Here is a 17207-nt window from a genome sequence, read left to right on the forward strand (position 1 = left end):
ATGTAGTCTTGCTGAATACAGAGCAGTTATGGATCCATAACTCTAGGTTATGGATCTGTAACTGCAATACAGATTACCAGCCATGGTTTTGTGAAGCTGATGCCTTTAACATGCATATTTTATTAACAGCATTTATAAGTTCAGTAGTCAAGAATAGATGACACTCACAGTGTGCCATTTATTGAAATGCCATTTTCAAAGAGGTAGACATGTTAATCTGTTTCAGTATAAAAAGGAGATATAGGATGAGGAATCCCATGGCACCTTTTATTAAATCATCTTGTTTTAGAGTGAGCTTTCATGGATTTCAGTCTGCTTTTTCCAATGCACTGATGAAATAGTCTTGAAGCTACAAGTATTTAAGAACAATTACATAGTCGTGGGACTGGGATCAGAAGGCAATGGAAAAGCAAAGGATACAATTTGTGACATTGGCCATAACTGTTTAAAGGCCGTATAAGGTGATATGGGTCTGTCAAACAGCTGGCCTGTTAGTCTTGAGGTGTGAAAGCAATACATTCTGCTTAACTAAAGTTAGCTGCACTGAAGTAAATTACTTATCTGAGGAGGATTCTTTTGCTACATATGTAACTGTGATGAGAACTGGCATATTAAAATATGAGTGTCCCAAGAAATCATTATTCCTGTTCATACCTCTGATAAAGTATTGGAATGGATGAATATATCCCAGTTTTGCTGTTTCTCTTTCCAGTCTTCCATTGCAATTTGCAATTGAAATTGAATTTTACTGTGTAATCTTCAAAAAAACTGCAACCACTAGTGTTCTGCACCATGAGGATTCTGGCTATTCTAGAGTGGGTTCCTTGCATAGACTCTTTCAGCTTCTATCCATAAAACTTTGAATATGATATCCCATCTCATCAAAATGAGGCATACATTATTTACAATGGAACTGGACTGTTCTAACATTCTCTGTGAGGGCATACCCTCCATTTGTCCCTGTTAGCAGGAACAGTCCCAATTAATCATCTGCCATCTCACTTTTCAGCTGTTTTTAAAATGTTCCCGTTTCTCTCTCTTTCTCCTACTTTCCCCTTTTGTCCTTAGTTTGCTGCCATCTGAGTACTGATGCAGTTTACACTCAATTAACTTAGTAGGAGGGAGAGGATACAAAAGGGTGGAATCTCGCTCTTCCTTTCAGATCAATTAAAAAACAAACTGCTGCAGCCTTTCCTAGTTTGTGTGTACTCCTCATTAATAACCTCTGTCATCGTGACCATATTCTGATTTTGCTTGGCCACATGTGTTTTGGTTTTCATCTGAGAAATGTTGGAGGGTATTTGGGGGGGTTGCCTTTGATAAGTGTTTGGAAACTTTGCCTCCTGAAGAATGCTACAGCCAGATTATTGACCAATGCCAGTTACGAGGGAGCATAGGGCTGCTTTTTAAGGACACCTTTACTGGCTATCAGTCTGTTTCCAGGCACAAATCAAAGGGCTGGTTATGACCAATAAAACCCTATATTACTTGGGACCAGGCTCTTTGAAGACCGTATTCTCCCATGCCTGGGTTTTAAGGCCTGCGAACATGTTTTGTGTGGAAAACATCACAAGGAAAGGTGCCCATTCTCAGGCTGGAATCATAACGTGCCAAAGGAAGCTGGTTGGCTCCTATTTGGTTGTCCTTCCATGGGCAGGCAAAGGTCTCTGAATTCAGGCAGGCTTTTGGCTGTAAATTAGACTTTTGTTGGAGGAGATTTATATGCTTGGGTGCCAGTACTTTTTTGTTGGGGGTTATGTTTTTAATTGTGTTTCTAGTTTGTTGAAATGTATGCTGCATTTGAATCATGTTATTTTTCAACCTTTTAATTTTATTCTTGTTAGCTGCCATGAATAATTGGGGGGGGGGGGAGATATGTTGAAGTATGAATTTAATAAATAATATTAAATAGCAATTCATCTTAAAATGACAAGACCAATTCTGTTGCCACACTGCAAAATTAATGCAGTTTGATATTGCTTTAACTGTCCTGGCTCCACCCTATGGAATTCTGGGATTTGAGTTTGTTGTGGCACCAGAGCTCGCTGACAGAGAGGGCTAAATATCTGACAAAACTCCAAATCCCAGAATTCCATAGCATTAAGCTATGGCAGTTGAAGCGGTGTCAAACTATGTGAATTCTGCAGTGTATGTGCAGATTGTTCATCTGCTCAGTATTTTGTAACTGAGACCTATGAGGCTGTGCCAGTGATCCTTCCTTTTCTTTGACCCTCATTTCAGTGCTGCTGCTTATACACACTTGTTACTGTTGGTTGTTACATTTGCACCTCACATTTTCTCCAAGGCCTTCAAGGCAAAGAATATGTCCTCTCCTCTTTTCTCTATACAATAACAGTATGAGGTAGGTATGTAAGACTGAGAGGTAGTGACAGGCCCAAGGTCTCCAGTAGGCTTCAAACCAAACTGTGGAGGAAATGAACCCAGTCCAAGTCCAGCAAGTCAGTCAACTAAACTGTGCGGCTTTGTCATCCACATGTCTACTCAGTATGTCAAGAATTTCATTCAGAATTTCTTTCCCTAGAAAAAGCCATTCGCATTCTGACAGAATGTCAACTACTAGTTTAGAAGTAAAGAAAACATGACTAAATTTGCTTGGTTTGCCAAATATATTCACATTGTACAACATTGCTTTCAACACTGCTGCATTTGCCTTTAATAGCAAAAACAATCTAGGTTTCTTCCCACTCCACTTATAATAGAAATTTTGAGTAGGTTGTTAAAGTATAGTAGACATTTCTCTGAAAGAGCTGTTCTACAAAGGCATGAATTTTAGAAAGAGGTTCTTCTCTCTCTCTTTTCTTTTTCTTTTTTTATGGAAAATAGAACCTGGTTGTTTCCTGACATTAAGGAAATTCTATTTTAAAATTTGTCATCTCTTAGTTGAGAACATATTGTTTCACACAGACGAGAAAAACCATTTGCAATGGATGTGTTGGTTTACAGATGGAGACAGTACACCAAGTGCGCCCTACATTCACTTCAGCCCAGACGAAAACAAAACAAAAACAAAGACTGAAACAACAAACAGAAACAAACTTGTCAAAAGCCAGGCCAACATTGCAAAAACCTTGTATGGATACAGTCTAATTTAAAAAAAAAAGAAAAAAAAAAGAAAACGGGGTCTTTCTTCACGGAAAAAAAAAACACCTGGAAGTATAAATGCCTTTGGTTTTGTTTAGCAACATTGTCTGGGAAGTCATCTGGAGATATATTGATTGTGTAAGGTCTTGAAAGTGACAGAGCCAAGAAAAAGCAATTAGAAGTAGTACCTGTAAGTTCCTACCTATAATGATATCAATGATGATACCACAGCCACAGAAACATTTGGAAGATATTATTGTATGCTCCAGTCTTCCTCTCCTTTAGGGTTGCAAATGTGGCATAATGTCTATTTGACGTCAGAGGGCAACAGATACTAGATATATGTGAATAATCAACTTCTACATGAAAAGGCTTGGTAAAAACAAGGCTGTGATGTCCATTTAATGTCCTAATACTTGGTAATGTGGTTGTTTCTGGTGCTAATGGATAACTCTTAATTTCTATCCTTAAACTGAACTCTGAAATAGTTGTTTTCCTTGACTGACTTCTTGTGCACCTGGTTTGAAAGAGTCAGCATGCTGGTCATTCTCCTGAACTGTGTCACTTTGGGCATGTTCCACCCTTGTGAAGATATGGGCTGTGATTCCCCACGCTGCAAGATTCTCCAGGTAAAGGCTATTATTATTATTATTATTATTATTATTATTATTATTATTATTATTAAAAAACCTAGGGGCTATACATACAGCCACTAAGGGGTGGCAGGACACTGCCCCTCTTTCCTAGCTGGATTGGGGCTGTGGCAACCTCATGCCATGGCTCCGATCCAGCCTTTCGAGGGCGCAAAAAGGAGCCGCAAAAACAGTGATGCCCTGACTCTGCCCCCAGAGGGCCTTACTTACCTTACTGCTTGTTTGCATTATACTTGGGAAGAGCACAGCTCAATGAAAGAACACCTGCTTTTTGTACAGAAGGTTCCATTTTTGGTATCTCTAGGCTTTGGGGAGGGAAAGTGGTAATGATCAGATTGCACATGATTTGAAGTAGTGGGACCCTAAAAAGCAGCTGCTGATCCATATCAGGGAAGATGAATAAATGTTTTGACCTGGTAAGAGGCCTAGACAAGCTCCTTTCAGGGGGAACCTAATCTCCATGATTTACCTGTAACCCTTTTACTGAAAAAAGTAGCTAAGATTAAGTCAGGAATTCCTTATTAAATATGCCTTAATATTTTGTTCGAGGGCTATCATTATGCACAGCTTTCAGCAGAAGTAGTTCCACCACATCTGATAGAATCTGGTATAAGGTAGAGTTGAAGAAGCATCCATGGATGTGTGGAAGTGAACTTTCATATCAAATGTGCGAGTGAGGGAAAGATGAGTGAAAAGAAAGCAAAAGCGACCACACTGGCCCACACAAAGCAGCAAAGGAAGCCCATGTGGCACTTAGCTATTTTTTCCAGGAGCTCAAATCCCCATCCAGTGTTAGGAGCTTTTAATGTGTGCCATCTTTAGGTAGGGTAGCTTGATGATATGAAATTTACTCTTATTAATTATCTGAAAGGGGGGGGGGGGTTCGAGGTCTAGTCTACACTGACCAAAATCCCCAGACTCACCCCATATCTGGTGCAATGCTTCCTCATGCTCCACACAGTGAATCTGCTTCTTTAAATTGTTAATCCATTTTAACAGAAAAGGCTGTTTACTCTAGGGTTTCCAGGAAACTGTGGAGTGAACCTGGGTATGGTGGATGTGAAGAGAGCTGGATCAGGCTGTGTCTGAAGTGACCCAGCTGCCCACACATTTACACACTCACTACATTGTCCCTGCTGGCTGTCCCCCTCCAACCCACTGCTGCCACTGCAGCTTTGCCAGCCAAACAGTTCTCTGCAAAAGCTTAGCTGTTGCCGTTACTTCCATTAAAGTCAGAATAGGGGTTGCTGTACTCCCTCGATCATACGGGTGCACCGTCCTACCCTCAGCAAAAGCAACAGTGACAGCAAGGCTCTTGCAGGGACCTGCTTGGCTGGTGAGGCTACAGCAGCGGCGGCAGCAGCACTGAGGAGGACAGGCCAGCGGAGACAATGCAGTGTTGCCCAGTAGCCCATCTGGACATGTTTGGCTGGCATTGTGTCAACTGAGGCAGCTCCAGAGCGTAATGCTCCAGAATAATGGGACCAATATAGATGCATCCCAAATCACTGTTAACAACTGGAGGAATTCCATGTTACACAGAAATGGGACAAGTGGTCTGCCAGCTTAAGGGCAGGTAATTCATAGTACAGATTGTTCAGATTTTGTCTTCCTGCTTAAGGAAATTGGGTGTCAGCTACCAGATGCAGCCAGTTGCAGATGGTATTTTTGGCCACTTTTGGACCTGGAGAACAGACAGTCCAGCAATATTCTGCTATAGCTCTGTGCACTTTCCTCACACCTGCTCTTAGAATAAAATAGTTTTCTTGCCAGACTGGTTTATTCAGCTGGCAAGCCTATATGCAGGAGGGTGCATGGACATAGGGATGGGGAACATTTAGCTTTCCCATTATCAGATGGCAGTTCCTTTCACTACTAGCAGTGCTTGCCAGTGGTTTGTAGGCTGTTGCCTTCTTTGGGTGAGTATTGGGGTGTGTGTGTGTGTGTGTGTCTATTGAACAATTGATTGCCATCCATTCATATCTCAAATCTTGCTTACTTCCTCATCCTACTTCTTTCTCTTACAGAGCTTTGATGATTTTATCTTTGCCTTCTTTGCTGTTGAAATGATAATCAAGATGATTGCACTAGGGATTTTTGGGAAGAAATGCTACCTGGGAGACACATGGAACCGGCTGGACTTTTTCATTGTTATAGCTGGGTAAGTTAGAAAATTATTTATCTGAAGAAAAAGCAACTTTGTGTTGACAATGGCTGAGACAAGCAGATTATTGTGTCCATTTTTAAAAAAATGTACAAAGTAACTGATTCAGGATAAGTGTAGAATGCTTTTACAAATTAGTGTACCAAACAAAAATTGTACATTGCCTTGAGTCTCCAATAGCTTAATTCTATCGTTCAGTGTTTCAAAATATGTTGTTGGAATGGCAACCATAACATAAAATTGATGGTTGTCCTCATAATCTAAGTGTATTCACTGTATTTCTTGAATTCATTTCTTAGCTCCCCTTCCAGCCTACAGTCTTCATAATCACAGTACAGATGTCTCTGAACATTTCCACTGTCTTTGGTTACGTTTTCAGTTATGCCAAGACATTAGAGACACTACAAACATCTCATTGGAAATTTATTAAGTGTTTTTGTCTATTCCAGCCAAGGTTTGCAGGTTTTGGTTTTTTTGCACACTTTGTAAAGTTTTCTGGATTTCCTGTACAAATGGCCTTGCAGTAATTGCCATGTCCTTTTTATATAAAGGGCCCAAGCGTTATTTATAAGGACTTGTGGAGATGACATATGGAAGATCTGGGCAATGTTAGGAGCCAGGTAGGAAGTAGAAAGAGACCTACACTGCAGGCCAACTAAACACCTGCCTACATCATACTGCAGATTTTCCAAAAATCATTGCATCTGTGTTCTGTATTGGAGCTGGTGTAGTTCCAGGCCCCCACAAGTGCCAGACACTGACACACGTTACTGCTATAAGATAAGCCTTATTGGTGAAATGATGCAACAGATGGGGTACCACAGAGAAGCATTCCAGGTATTTTTATTTTCCTATCAATACACATCATACTTCCCATTTCCAGTTATCCAAGTACCACAAAATGCAGAGGCAGTCTTGTAATGAAGCCAGCAGGAGCAAACTCCATAGATGGCAGATAAGGGAAACCCGTTTTAAAGGAGCAAGAGGAGAATGCAAAATTCAGAAAAGTTACTTTTTCAGACTAAAGCCTAGATTCTGCCATCCAGCATGAACTTTACCAAGCTCTGAGTATGAGACAGGCAAATTTTGTTTCGGGGCCAAGTTGATCCTTGATGTTCATATTGATGGGATTGCTCAGAAATTTCCATTGGATTGTGCTCCCTAATGTAGATCAGGTATGAGCTACAATTCCGAGGCAGAGCACTTGTTTTACAAGCGCAACATTCCAACTGCAATTCCTGACATCTCCAGTGGGAAAGGAGTTCAGGAAGCTTGGTGAGACATGATCCCTGCCTGAAATCCTTCAAAGCAGCTGCCAATCAGAGTAGACCATACTGGCCCAAATGGGCCAGTGCTCCATATCAATGTAATGTTCAGAAAAGAACTTGGAAATGATATTTATTTGGACTATGACTCCCAAACCTCTTTCCCCCTCTGCTGTCATGGATAATGGTCATGATCAGGGGTAGGCAATCTTTTTGAGCCGGGGGCCGGGTTGCTGTCCCTCAGACAACTGGGGGGCCGAAGCCAAAAAATAAATAATTAAATAATTTTTTTAAAATATATATATAAATAAACCAGGACAAATGTAGGACAAAATTTTCAAATGGAAGACACTTTTTTAAAAAAATGGAGGACACGCGAAAAAATTTGCTGATTTTTTAAAAAATGTTAATATAAATGCATGTTTTTGAGGCTTCTATAGACAATTGCCCCCCAAAGGCCCCGGTGGCAATCGGTGGCAGGACTGGGCTGGGGCTGGTCCCAAGGCCTCGCCGGGCCACATCCGGCCCACGGGCCGCAGGTTGCCTACCCCTGGTCATGATGGTGGGGGGTACCTGGGAGCTGTAGCTCCCATAAGTTACTTTTCCGAGCTCTGGTTCATAATGGCAAAAACCAGTTGCCACTGGAGTTTCTGCATGAAGGAACAAAATCTCTTGGGCCAGTCCTGGCAAGATATGTAGATTTTCTTTTTTGTTCCTCTTTTTGGTATTCCTGGAGGCTGCCCTGTGTATTCTGAGATCATCCAGGAATTCATGTGTGGGAGGAAACGTCCTTGGGCAGGGATCCATCACCATATCACTACCAGACTAGAAGAACAACTGAAGAAAGTATTGTAAACAAAAGCATGACTTCAGCTGCAGACCCTTCCTCTGCCGCCATGCTGCCCCTCCCCTCCCCTCCAGCAACTTCTGTGGGTGCCTCACTGGCCACATGGGGTGCAAATAGGGTCCATGGCACTCCTTGCCATCCACGGGAGCCAGGACAACACTCTCTCTCTCTATTTCACTCTTGCTCTCTTTCTTTCTCTGTCTTTTCAGTACTTGTAGTGTTAAGTTCTGCAGACGGCAGCAACAAAAGAATGCCACAAAACCCGCTTTCCTTTGTTCCCTGCCAGCCTGTGAGCTGCTTTCCATACTGTAAGGTCTTTCACTCCATGGCTTTGGGCGGACTCAGCTGGCATTGTGCTCAAGTATTTTCTCTGGCTCCAGAAATATTGGTAGTCTCAGTTTCATGCAGATTGTCCAAATGGATGAGGTTTCAGCAAGTTTGTTTAAAGCATGGAGGCTGAGTTCCAAAAAGGGAATATTTCAGTCAAAATGTGCGTGATTGCCCTTTTGTTTTGAGGGAACGAGACCAAGTTTTTGCCTTTCATGAAGTGTTTTTCTTTCAGAGGCACCTGGTTTAAATTAAAGGCTCTTTCTAGCACCCGAGAATCTCCTGGCTGAGGCTTGAAATCCACATGAAAAAGTTCCTGGCCCACAGCCAAAAGGGTTAAGTTTCCTTGACACATAAAGCGCTTGGAGGCTCTCTCCTCACCTTCCTATTCATAAAGAGTGCCCAGAGTCAGTCTATTAGGGCTCTGCCCCTGCCCCCCCACACCCCCTCCCATATAATTAAGTGGAATTTCCTGGAATGGACTGGAGGATTCTAGAAATAAACCACAACTTGCAGTATTTTTCTAGGTTAGGAAGTCAGCAGCAAGAGTTTACCCCACTATAAGGAGCCATGCTGAGTTTTTCAGGGGTCTTGGGTGCTTGTAAAATTGCTAGTACTACCATCACCGCCACTGCTAAATAACAACAACAATAACTAGTATTTGTATAGTTCTGTACTTTCAAATTTTCTGAGCATTTCCCCTACATCATTTCAATAATCCTTACAATCACCTTATAGTGTAGGTTGGTAGTATTTACATTGCAGATGGCTTAGGGGCTGTTCACACAGGTGAGAAAGTACCACTCCTCTTCGCTGTGCAGCATTACCACAGCAACCAAATGGTGCGGGAAGACTGCACAGCAAAAAAAGGAGCTGCCTAGAATGGCTCCTTTTTTGCAGTGTGATAAGGGCTACGATGCAGTCCTTATCACGCCACTTCCTGTAAAAGTTGTGTAGGTGCTCACATCATCTACACGCCCTCCGTGTGGGCGGTGCTGCTCTATAATGGTACCGCCTGCATGTCATAGGGCTCAGGAGTGTGCAGTTGGTGCACAGTCTCAAGCCCTACTATCACTGCCAAGACACCGCTTCCTGGCGGTGTGTACCGGGCCTTAGGCAGAGGTGCTAAGATTGAATAATGTTTAAACTGGCATAAGGTTAACAAGGGCGAGGGGAAAACTTGGAGACTGGCCAGCACATAAACATGGGCACCACAGTATAATAGGCCTAGTATCAGCTTGACACTGTGTGATTCCCCTGTAGAACCTTAAGATATGTTTACAAAAAAGAAAAAAAATGGTGATAGATTTCTGTAACATGGGCCTTGTCTGCACTGGCCAGGATACTCTGATGGCTGCCCAGACCATCCAGGCCCCACAACCCTGACCTGTCCCTGATACCTCAGCCTCCATTCCCAAGCTGTGGTGGTTGTCTTACTGGGTGTCCATACAGACAGCTACCATGGTGCAGGAGTAAAGTCTCAGGAGCCTCAAAAAATCTGGAGGAACTGGTAACTTATTTTAGACCATTTTAAGTGTGAAGTTTATCATATGGGCCCTGAAATGGGCCCATTGCATTCCAAAATGGGGGCACGCACAGGTGCGCACGGAACGGGATGGGGCTAAGAACGGAGTTTACAGCACACTGGAATGCTGCCGCTGCTGCCAGGCATTCCAATTGCGTCCTACATCCGTTCCAAAGGATGCAATTTCTGATAACTGTTCCAAAGCATTCTCAGCAATCTCACCCTCTGGAATGGATGTAGGACATGATTGGAATGCCTGGCGGCAGCAGCAATATTCCAATATGCAATAAACTCCATTCTTAGCCCCATCCTGTTCCATGTGCACCCGTGCGCGCCCCCATTTTGGAACGTAATGGGCCCATTTTAGGGCCCATGTGATAAACATCTGTGTTATATCCCAGTTCTGGTGTGGAACATGCCAGACATTGTCTGGAGTACTCACACAAGAACCAGGATTTGGGACATGCATCGTCCAAACAGGACAATGCCAGAAAGTGGGGATGGGGTCCCCATTTTGGCCTGTTCAGACAAGGCCCTGATCTCAGAAAATGGTTTAATGTATCACTATATAACTTGGCAGTGTAGATTTGGTCCATGTGAAGATGTTCTGTTCTGATTTTGAGGTGGAACATTTTATTTATCATTTACTATTTAATGAATGAACCCCAGATGTTTGCCAGTTATCGTCTGGTTTCTTTCTGTATAAATATTGCCAGGATTACCCATTCTCTCCATTTATATGGCACCCTTCAGGGAACAGTTTGATGTTTTCAGTTAATAAGAAGGTCTAGTATGTGCTGTGCACAAATAGCAGTATAAATTGTTAGTTTTTATTTTTTTTAAAAATGTTTTTCAACACATTTAAGGGCTAACTTGATTTTGAGTGAATGGCACATCAAAGCTTTTCTTTTTTTTTTAAAGAAAGAAGGAAAGAAAGAACTATGCAAATGCCTTAAAACAGTCTTTCATAACCTGGCATCATTGCCAGTTAGTATGGACAGTGAATGTCTTAGGATTTGCAGTCAGACACACCTGGAGGGCACCAAGCTGTGAAGGATTGTCATAAAGAGATACTTGGCTTGTGTTTTATGGGCCTCAAAAGGAGATGGGGTGTAAACAGAAAGCCAATTTGGTCTGTGATGGGGCCAGGAGACCTGGCGTTCTTCATATGTTATAGATTATGGCTGTTTTCCCATGGAGGAAAATAAATGTTTCCACTCCTTTCCTGCAATTGCCTGTTTAGATGACGAACAGGGCCAAAATAGGCAAAACATGGGTTCAGTCCATGCTCAGGGAGATCTTCCAGAGTAAAAAAGAGCCACTGTTTTTTTTCCCCTCCAAAACAGGCCAGAAACTGTGGAGAATCCCCTGAGAGTGCAGACTGTATGCCAGTGTGGGGCATCGGTAGGCAAGCAGAAGAGGCTGGCCAGGAGGAAGCATCCTGGCTTGGGCAAGCCACTGACCTCTTACTATCAGGAAATTCCAGTTCCTACCACAGCACTATCACTTTCAAGTTTGTGTGGTTCCTCCAGCATATACTGGGATTGGGGACAAGACAGGAGGGTGGAGTGTGTGGATAGTGCTTCTTTATTGGCCTATTGTGGTTGCTGGTTATGTGGTCATCTTATCCTCCCAGCGGAGCCAGAAGCTAGATTGGTAAACCAGATTTTCCTGTAAGTGCAGATGCAGTCTATAAGCAATATAAACCTCAGCCATTGTGATTAGTGATCAAGGTTTATGCAAGTTGTAATATGAAACTTCTAAAAGGCACTAGCTGATCCCTGTTCTTTGGATTTGTATTGGTCAGAGGAAAGAAAGAAAAACCTCAGAACAAGGCATCCATGTGTTCATCTTTGTCCCAGTAATATTAAAGTATGTAGCAGTCTGGGAATTTCCCCCAGAAAACCACTCCCCTCTCTCACTTCAGAGACTCATTTATCAGGCTTCCTAGAAGATATTATTAACCACACAGCTCTGGTTGGTTTGGCCAAGTACTGGGGCTGCAACTGTGGACTAAACATGTGGCTAGGAGAGCAGAAGTAGACTTCCTGCTGTTTCGATCAGCTTTACAACTTGCAGTCTGAAATGGCTCTTTCTTAATTTTTTTTCCCAACTGCTTAATTTGTTTAACAGGGCAAACCCAACCAAAAGTTGGGACCAGTTTCCTTCTGCTGAGCCAAAACACAATTAAAATGGTAGCTTGGGATATTCATATATGTGTGCCTGTATGTCAGAGCAAATACTTCAATGGATGCTAGGTATGTAATGGCTGAACTCCAAAACTACATTCAAAGTCAGTAACACATTACTCCACAGGACCAGTTGCATCGTGGTAACTATGAAAATACAGCCCAAGAGCCCAGAGTTGCCCTCAGGGGAACTATGAAGAATGCAGATCATGATTGTATGTGTCTCTGTATTCCTTTTTGGTATCTAGGTTGCATTACCCTTTTTCTCACCAGCGCATTCAGAGAGTCGCGTGCAAAGAAGACAGCATGTAATTTTGAACATGTGCTAAGCTGGCTGAGTGAAAACCTCGCCTAGGCTTCCCTCCTAGGCTTTCACTTGGCCAATTTAGCACAATACTAATAACATCTGCCGTCTTTTGTTCTTGCCAGGATTTGGGGGCCCATTAGAGTGTGCTAGAAAACCCCTTCTAACATACCTTTCAAAGGCCAGTCTGGACAAAATCCTCCTGGAGGTTATCCCAGTTCCTGCCTAATAATGATCCTCACCTACAGTACGAGAGCATGTGCAACTTGCTGGCCTCTGCAGTGGCCCTCCCCCTCAAACAAAAGACAGTGGACAGTGTGGGGCTTTCTGAAAATCTCAGTAAGAGTCTGGAAGCTGAAAATGACGGGGGATTTGGGGTGGAGAAAGAGCAGCTGAAGATTTTTGGGTTGTGCTACTTGGAAACTTACATTTTGGGAGGGGGAAAATACACCTCCTAGTATCCTGCAGTTAGCAGGGCTACTGATTATATCAGCTGGGAGATGTTAAGGGTTGTAGCATAAAAAGTAACTTTTCCGAGCTCTGATGGGTTGCAATTGTACTTGTTATTTTAAGGCAGTTTTCACAGGGGTTTGCAGCATATTTATGGCTCCCTTCTGCTTCAGGATGTCCTTATTCTGCAGGGGAACTGCAGTGAAGTAGGGCCACTTTCCAGGTTGCTCAAGTGCTGGAGACTTCTTTTAAAATCTGTTTTTTTTAATGATGTTATTAAAATAATAATATCACCATTGTCTTTATCATCACTTTAATCGGAAGTGAATTTACAGGGGATTTTTCACTGGATTTTTTTTTTTTTTTTTTTTTTTTACAAAATATTGAGAGGGGACTGCAGGATTCAGAAGTTCCAGGGGGGTTAAGGTGGGCTGTAGAAACAGGGTCTTGTGGCCACTTGCAGCCTACAAGGCATGGCTTCCCTGATCCCACTTTACAAAGCACACATTTAAATGGCTGGATAAAAAAAATATTTATTTTATTTTGTTTTTATCCTGCCTTTCTCCCACACCTTTCTCCCACCCAAGGTGACTTATGGCATACACACACACACAGAGAGAGAGACATTAAAACATTTTCAAAACAATTAAAATAATTCAATTAAAACAGTAAAACATTTTAAAATATACAAAATTTAAAATATACAATGTTAAAAATAATCTAAACCAACCCTCCACCCCCTGATAAAACCAGGCCTGCATGATTTTAAAAAACTTGCTGGAATAAAAACATCTTTTGGTTTTGTTTCTCTTTCTAGCCAACCCCCAGATAAAGTGTGTCATTTGTGTACACAGTACTTGATCCACTTTTGTCAGTGGTAAACAGGTTTTGTGAGGGCCAGCGAGAGGTAGTGGTTTTAGTGTTGCAGTGAAGCTCCAGGAGACCAGGCTTCAAATCTCCACTTGGCTATGGAAATAGGGTCGCCATAATTCTCTACTATAAACTGGGACAAAATGTAGGACAAAATTTAGACCAAAATGTAGGACATTTAAGAAAAATGGAGGTCCTTAAATGTCCTACATTTTGGTCTAAATTTTGTCCTACATTTTCTCCTGGTTTATAGTAGAGAATTATGGCAACCCTATATGGAAACCCACTCTCTCAATCTCAGAGGAAGGCAAGGGAAAATCCCTTCAGAATATATCTTGCCAAGAAATCCTCATGATAGGTTTTTCTTAGGCTTGCCATAAATCAGAACCAGCTTGAAGGCACACATGCATGTACACACTTGTGCCTGCACATACACACACAAACACACACACACACACACACACAATCAGTTTTTGCAGTGGTTTAGATTATTTCTGAAATCTGCCAAATTCTTTGGCCAGAAGCAACAATAGGACAAAGCAAATATGTGCATGTGCCAGCTTTCCCTAAGCTGGCCAGTGTGGTCCAGATGCTTTGGGTAACAACTTCCACAACTCTCTACCATGTTTGTGGATGATGGGAATTGATGGCCTGCCAGTCTGGAGGAGGCCAGATTGGGAAAGCTGGCATACACATATATTTGCCTTGTCCCACTGATGCCTCTGGCCAAAGAATTTGTGAGGTTTCAGAAAAGCATGACAACAAGGGGGCAAATTTTCAGGTACTAAATAACATGAATGTAATGTAGTTACACATGAACAGATGACATTTTTTGGAGTAAAACACTTCTTCTGAATTGAGAAATTTTATGAAAAGCAGCAGCAGACATCTAGGACTTTCTGTTTGCCTTTGGGTAAAAAACCTGTCTCAAACAGAACGACATGGGCAAAACTGCTTCTCTTGTGAATCAACTCTCTGCAAGAGTTTTACTCGATCTGGTGCTGAATATTTTGTCCTCCTTGTTTTTGCTACCTTGGTGGCAACCCACCGCACCCACGTGGTCACAGAAGGTTCTTGCACACCATGGAAAGCTGTGTCTCAAATCACTGTTCTCAGCTTTTAACTTTTCAAAAAGGGTGCTGCCCATCTCCAGCCACAAATAAGTTGAACCATTTTTAAAGGAAAGTGAAATGAATTGGGCAGTACCAGGGGAGTTCATGCACAATTCCCAACCACACAGCAACCTTTAATATTTATTTCTCTTTTTAAATTAAAGAAGTATACAGTTGGCCCTCCATTTTCATAGGGGATCTGTTCCAGACCCCCCCCCCCCCAAATGGAGGCTTGCACGTATTCAAGCCCCATAGGCTTGAATGGGGCATGTGCCTGTGTATGAGCCTGTGTGTGTGCATGTGGATGCGTGCCCCATTAAAAATAGCAGAGGTCACCCTTCCATGGATTTTCAAGGTCATGGATCCAAGATCTGTGAGTTAGGAGGGGCCATTGTACATTTTTTAAAAAACACAGCTTTTGTTGCTCTCATAATATTTACTTATATTCCATCTTTTTCTGAGTTCAGGGCTCAAGATGGCTTATAATAGCTGAAACAAACAAGCTAATATAAATTTTAAAAAATCACAATGTACAAAAATTAAAAATGTGATTAAACTATTAAAAAATTAAAACCTGTTAAAAACATAAATCTTTAAAAATATAACAGCAAATGGAAAACCCAGCACACTAGGCAAGACCATTTCCCCTTGTCCTGAAAAGACTGTATCTGTCTGCAATAGCTGGAAATAGATTTCCAGAGCCTGGGGACAGCCATTGAGAAGGCCCTCTCCATGTTCCCACCAGATGTACCTGTGTGGGTGGTGAGACAGAGAGAAGGGCCTCCATGGAAGACCTCAAAACATGGGCAGGTTCATATGGGAGAATATGATCTTTTGAGTAAGAAACTTGTGTGGTCAAAATTATTACACTGTGGGAGTTCTACTTGAATTGGCCATGCTTCATAACCCAATATGCTGCAGATTATTCCCACAGTCATTTGTTATATATTGACTGTACATGAAAAAAACCTGCCTGTGATGAAGCTCAATTTGTAGCAACAAAACATTAACAAAAAGGGTTTTGTTGAGCTCATCCAATAATTTCTCTAATGAAATTTTGCTGATGATGCAATTCCCTGATAGTAGTCCAGGGGTGCATAGTCTTCAATTCTCCAAGAACAAATGTAGTGTTTTTGTTTTAGAGGGACTGCAGGTTTGCCATCTGACCAGCAATTAATGACTCTTGGCTGGCAGGGACGTAGCCGGGGGGATTTCCTTGGGGTCCGGACCCTCCCTTCCATTAGATAAAATGAATGGTGCGTGCCGCCACACTGCCACACCCAAGCCCCATTATAATGGTGGCACTTAGTCTGGACCCCCTTTCCCAAAATCCTGGCTACGTCCCTGTGCCTGGACCGCTTTCTCTCTCGCTGCAAGATTTTCCCTTACTTTGAATGTCTGAACTGCTCCCATCTGGGCCCTGTCAAAAGCAATCAAGCTGACAAAGGATCATATTTTAAATATGAAATGAAATGTCCTCTTTCCTTTTCCCACTCCCCAAACTCATTGACTTTCTCCTCTGTTTCATTACCAAGGAGGACATGTGCCTCTTCCTTTCTCCTTCCTTACCCAAAATAGCTCTGCTTTCTCCATTTCTAGTGAGATAGCTGTAGGGGAGGGGGGTTGAAATGTCGGGTGTAGATTTTTTTTCTCTCTCTTTGTCTTGGAGCCATCAAAACAGGTTTGTGTGTGTGTGTGTGTGTGTGTGTGTGTGTGTACCATCAAGTTGCTTGTCAACTTGCGGAACCCCATGAATTTCATAAGGTTTTCTTAGGCAAGGAATACTCAGATGTGGTTTGCAAATTAATAAATTCATTTTATAAAATGGTCCATTTTTAATCTCAGAGGGGTGTTGTTTATTAGGGATTGGTGTGAAACTCTTCATCTGTCTCTTCATGGAAAGGGCTTTGACCTGCTCTTATAAGTCTAGCTTTGAATCTCTCTGTGTTGTATGTGTTCTGAAGTGGAGTTGCCACTTCTTTTCTTGTAACAGGTGCACATCTTTTAACAGCTTCAAAGTCAATATGGAGTGAAATGTCCCTGCTGAATTTGGCCAATGTGATTGGTTGGAAAATTTGGTGCATTTTTGTTAAATTAATATTGGTTGTTGTTGTATGCCTTCAAGTCATTTCCGAGTTATGGCAACCTTAAGGTGTATCTATCACAGGGTTTTCTTGGCAAGATTTGTTCAGAAGGGTTTTGCCCTTGCCTTCCCCTATAGTTGAGAGAATGTGACATGCCCAACGTTGTCCAGCACAAGCGGGGGATTTGAACCCTGGTCTCTAGAGTCATAGTACAATGTAAAACCATTTGATAAATATGATAGAACAAGAGAAAGCAAAACTGACAGTTTTTTCTAGTGCTAACACTGATCAGTTTTGTGTTTTTTTAATTATTGT

The 17207-nt window shown here is 42.1% G+C and overlaps 1 protein-coding gene across 11 annotated transcripts in view; it reads left to right on the forward strand.

Moving 5' to 3' along the window:
* The window catches only part of CACNA1G (calcium voltage-gated channel subunit alpha1 G), a 270365-nt gene that overhangs the window by 9279 nt on the left and 243879 nt on the right, over nucleotides 1-17207 (forward strand). For all 11 annotated transcript variants that reach the window (XM_089537162.1, XM_089537177.1, XM_089537228.1 and 8 more), the window contains exons 2-3: nucleotides 3591-3731; nucleotides 5783-5916. In XM_089537162.1, coding sequence (XP_089393288.1) covers nucleotides 3591-3731; nucleotides 5783-5916 — 275 coding nt within the window. The remainder of the gene's footprint in view (nucleotides 1-3590; nucleotides 3732-5782; nucleotides 5917-17207) is intronic.

Source organism: Sceloporus occidentalis, unplaced genomic scaffold (assembly GCF_023333645.1).
Source record: "Sceloporus occidentalis isolate IW3139 unplaced genomic scaffold, rSceOcc1.0.p SCAF_1, whole genome shotgun sequence".
NCBI classification, from domain to species: Eukaryota; Metazoa; Chordata; class Lepidosauria; order Squamata; family Phrynosomatidae; genus Sceloporus; species Sceloporus occidentalis.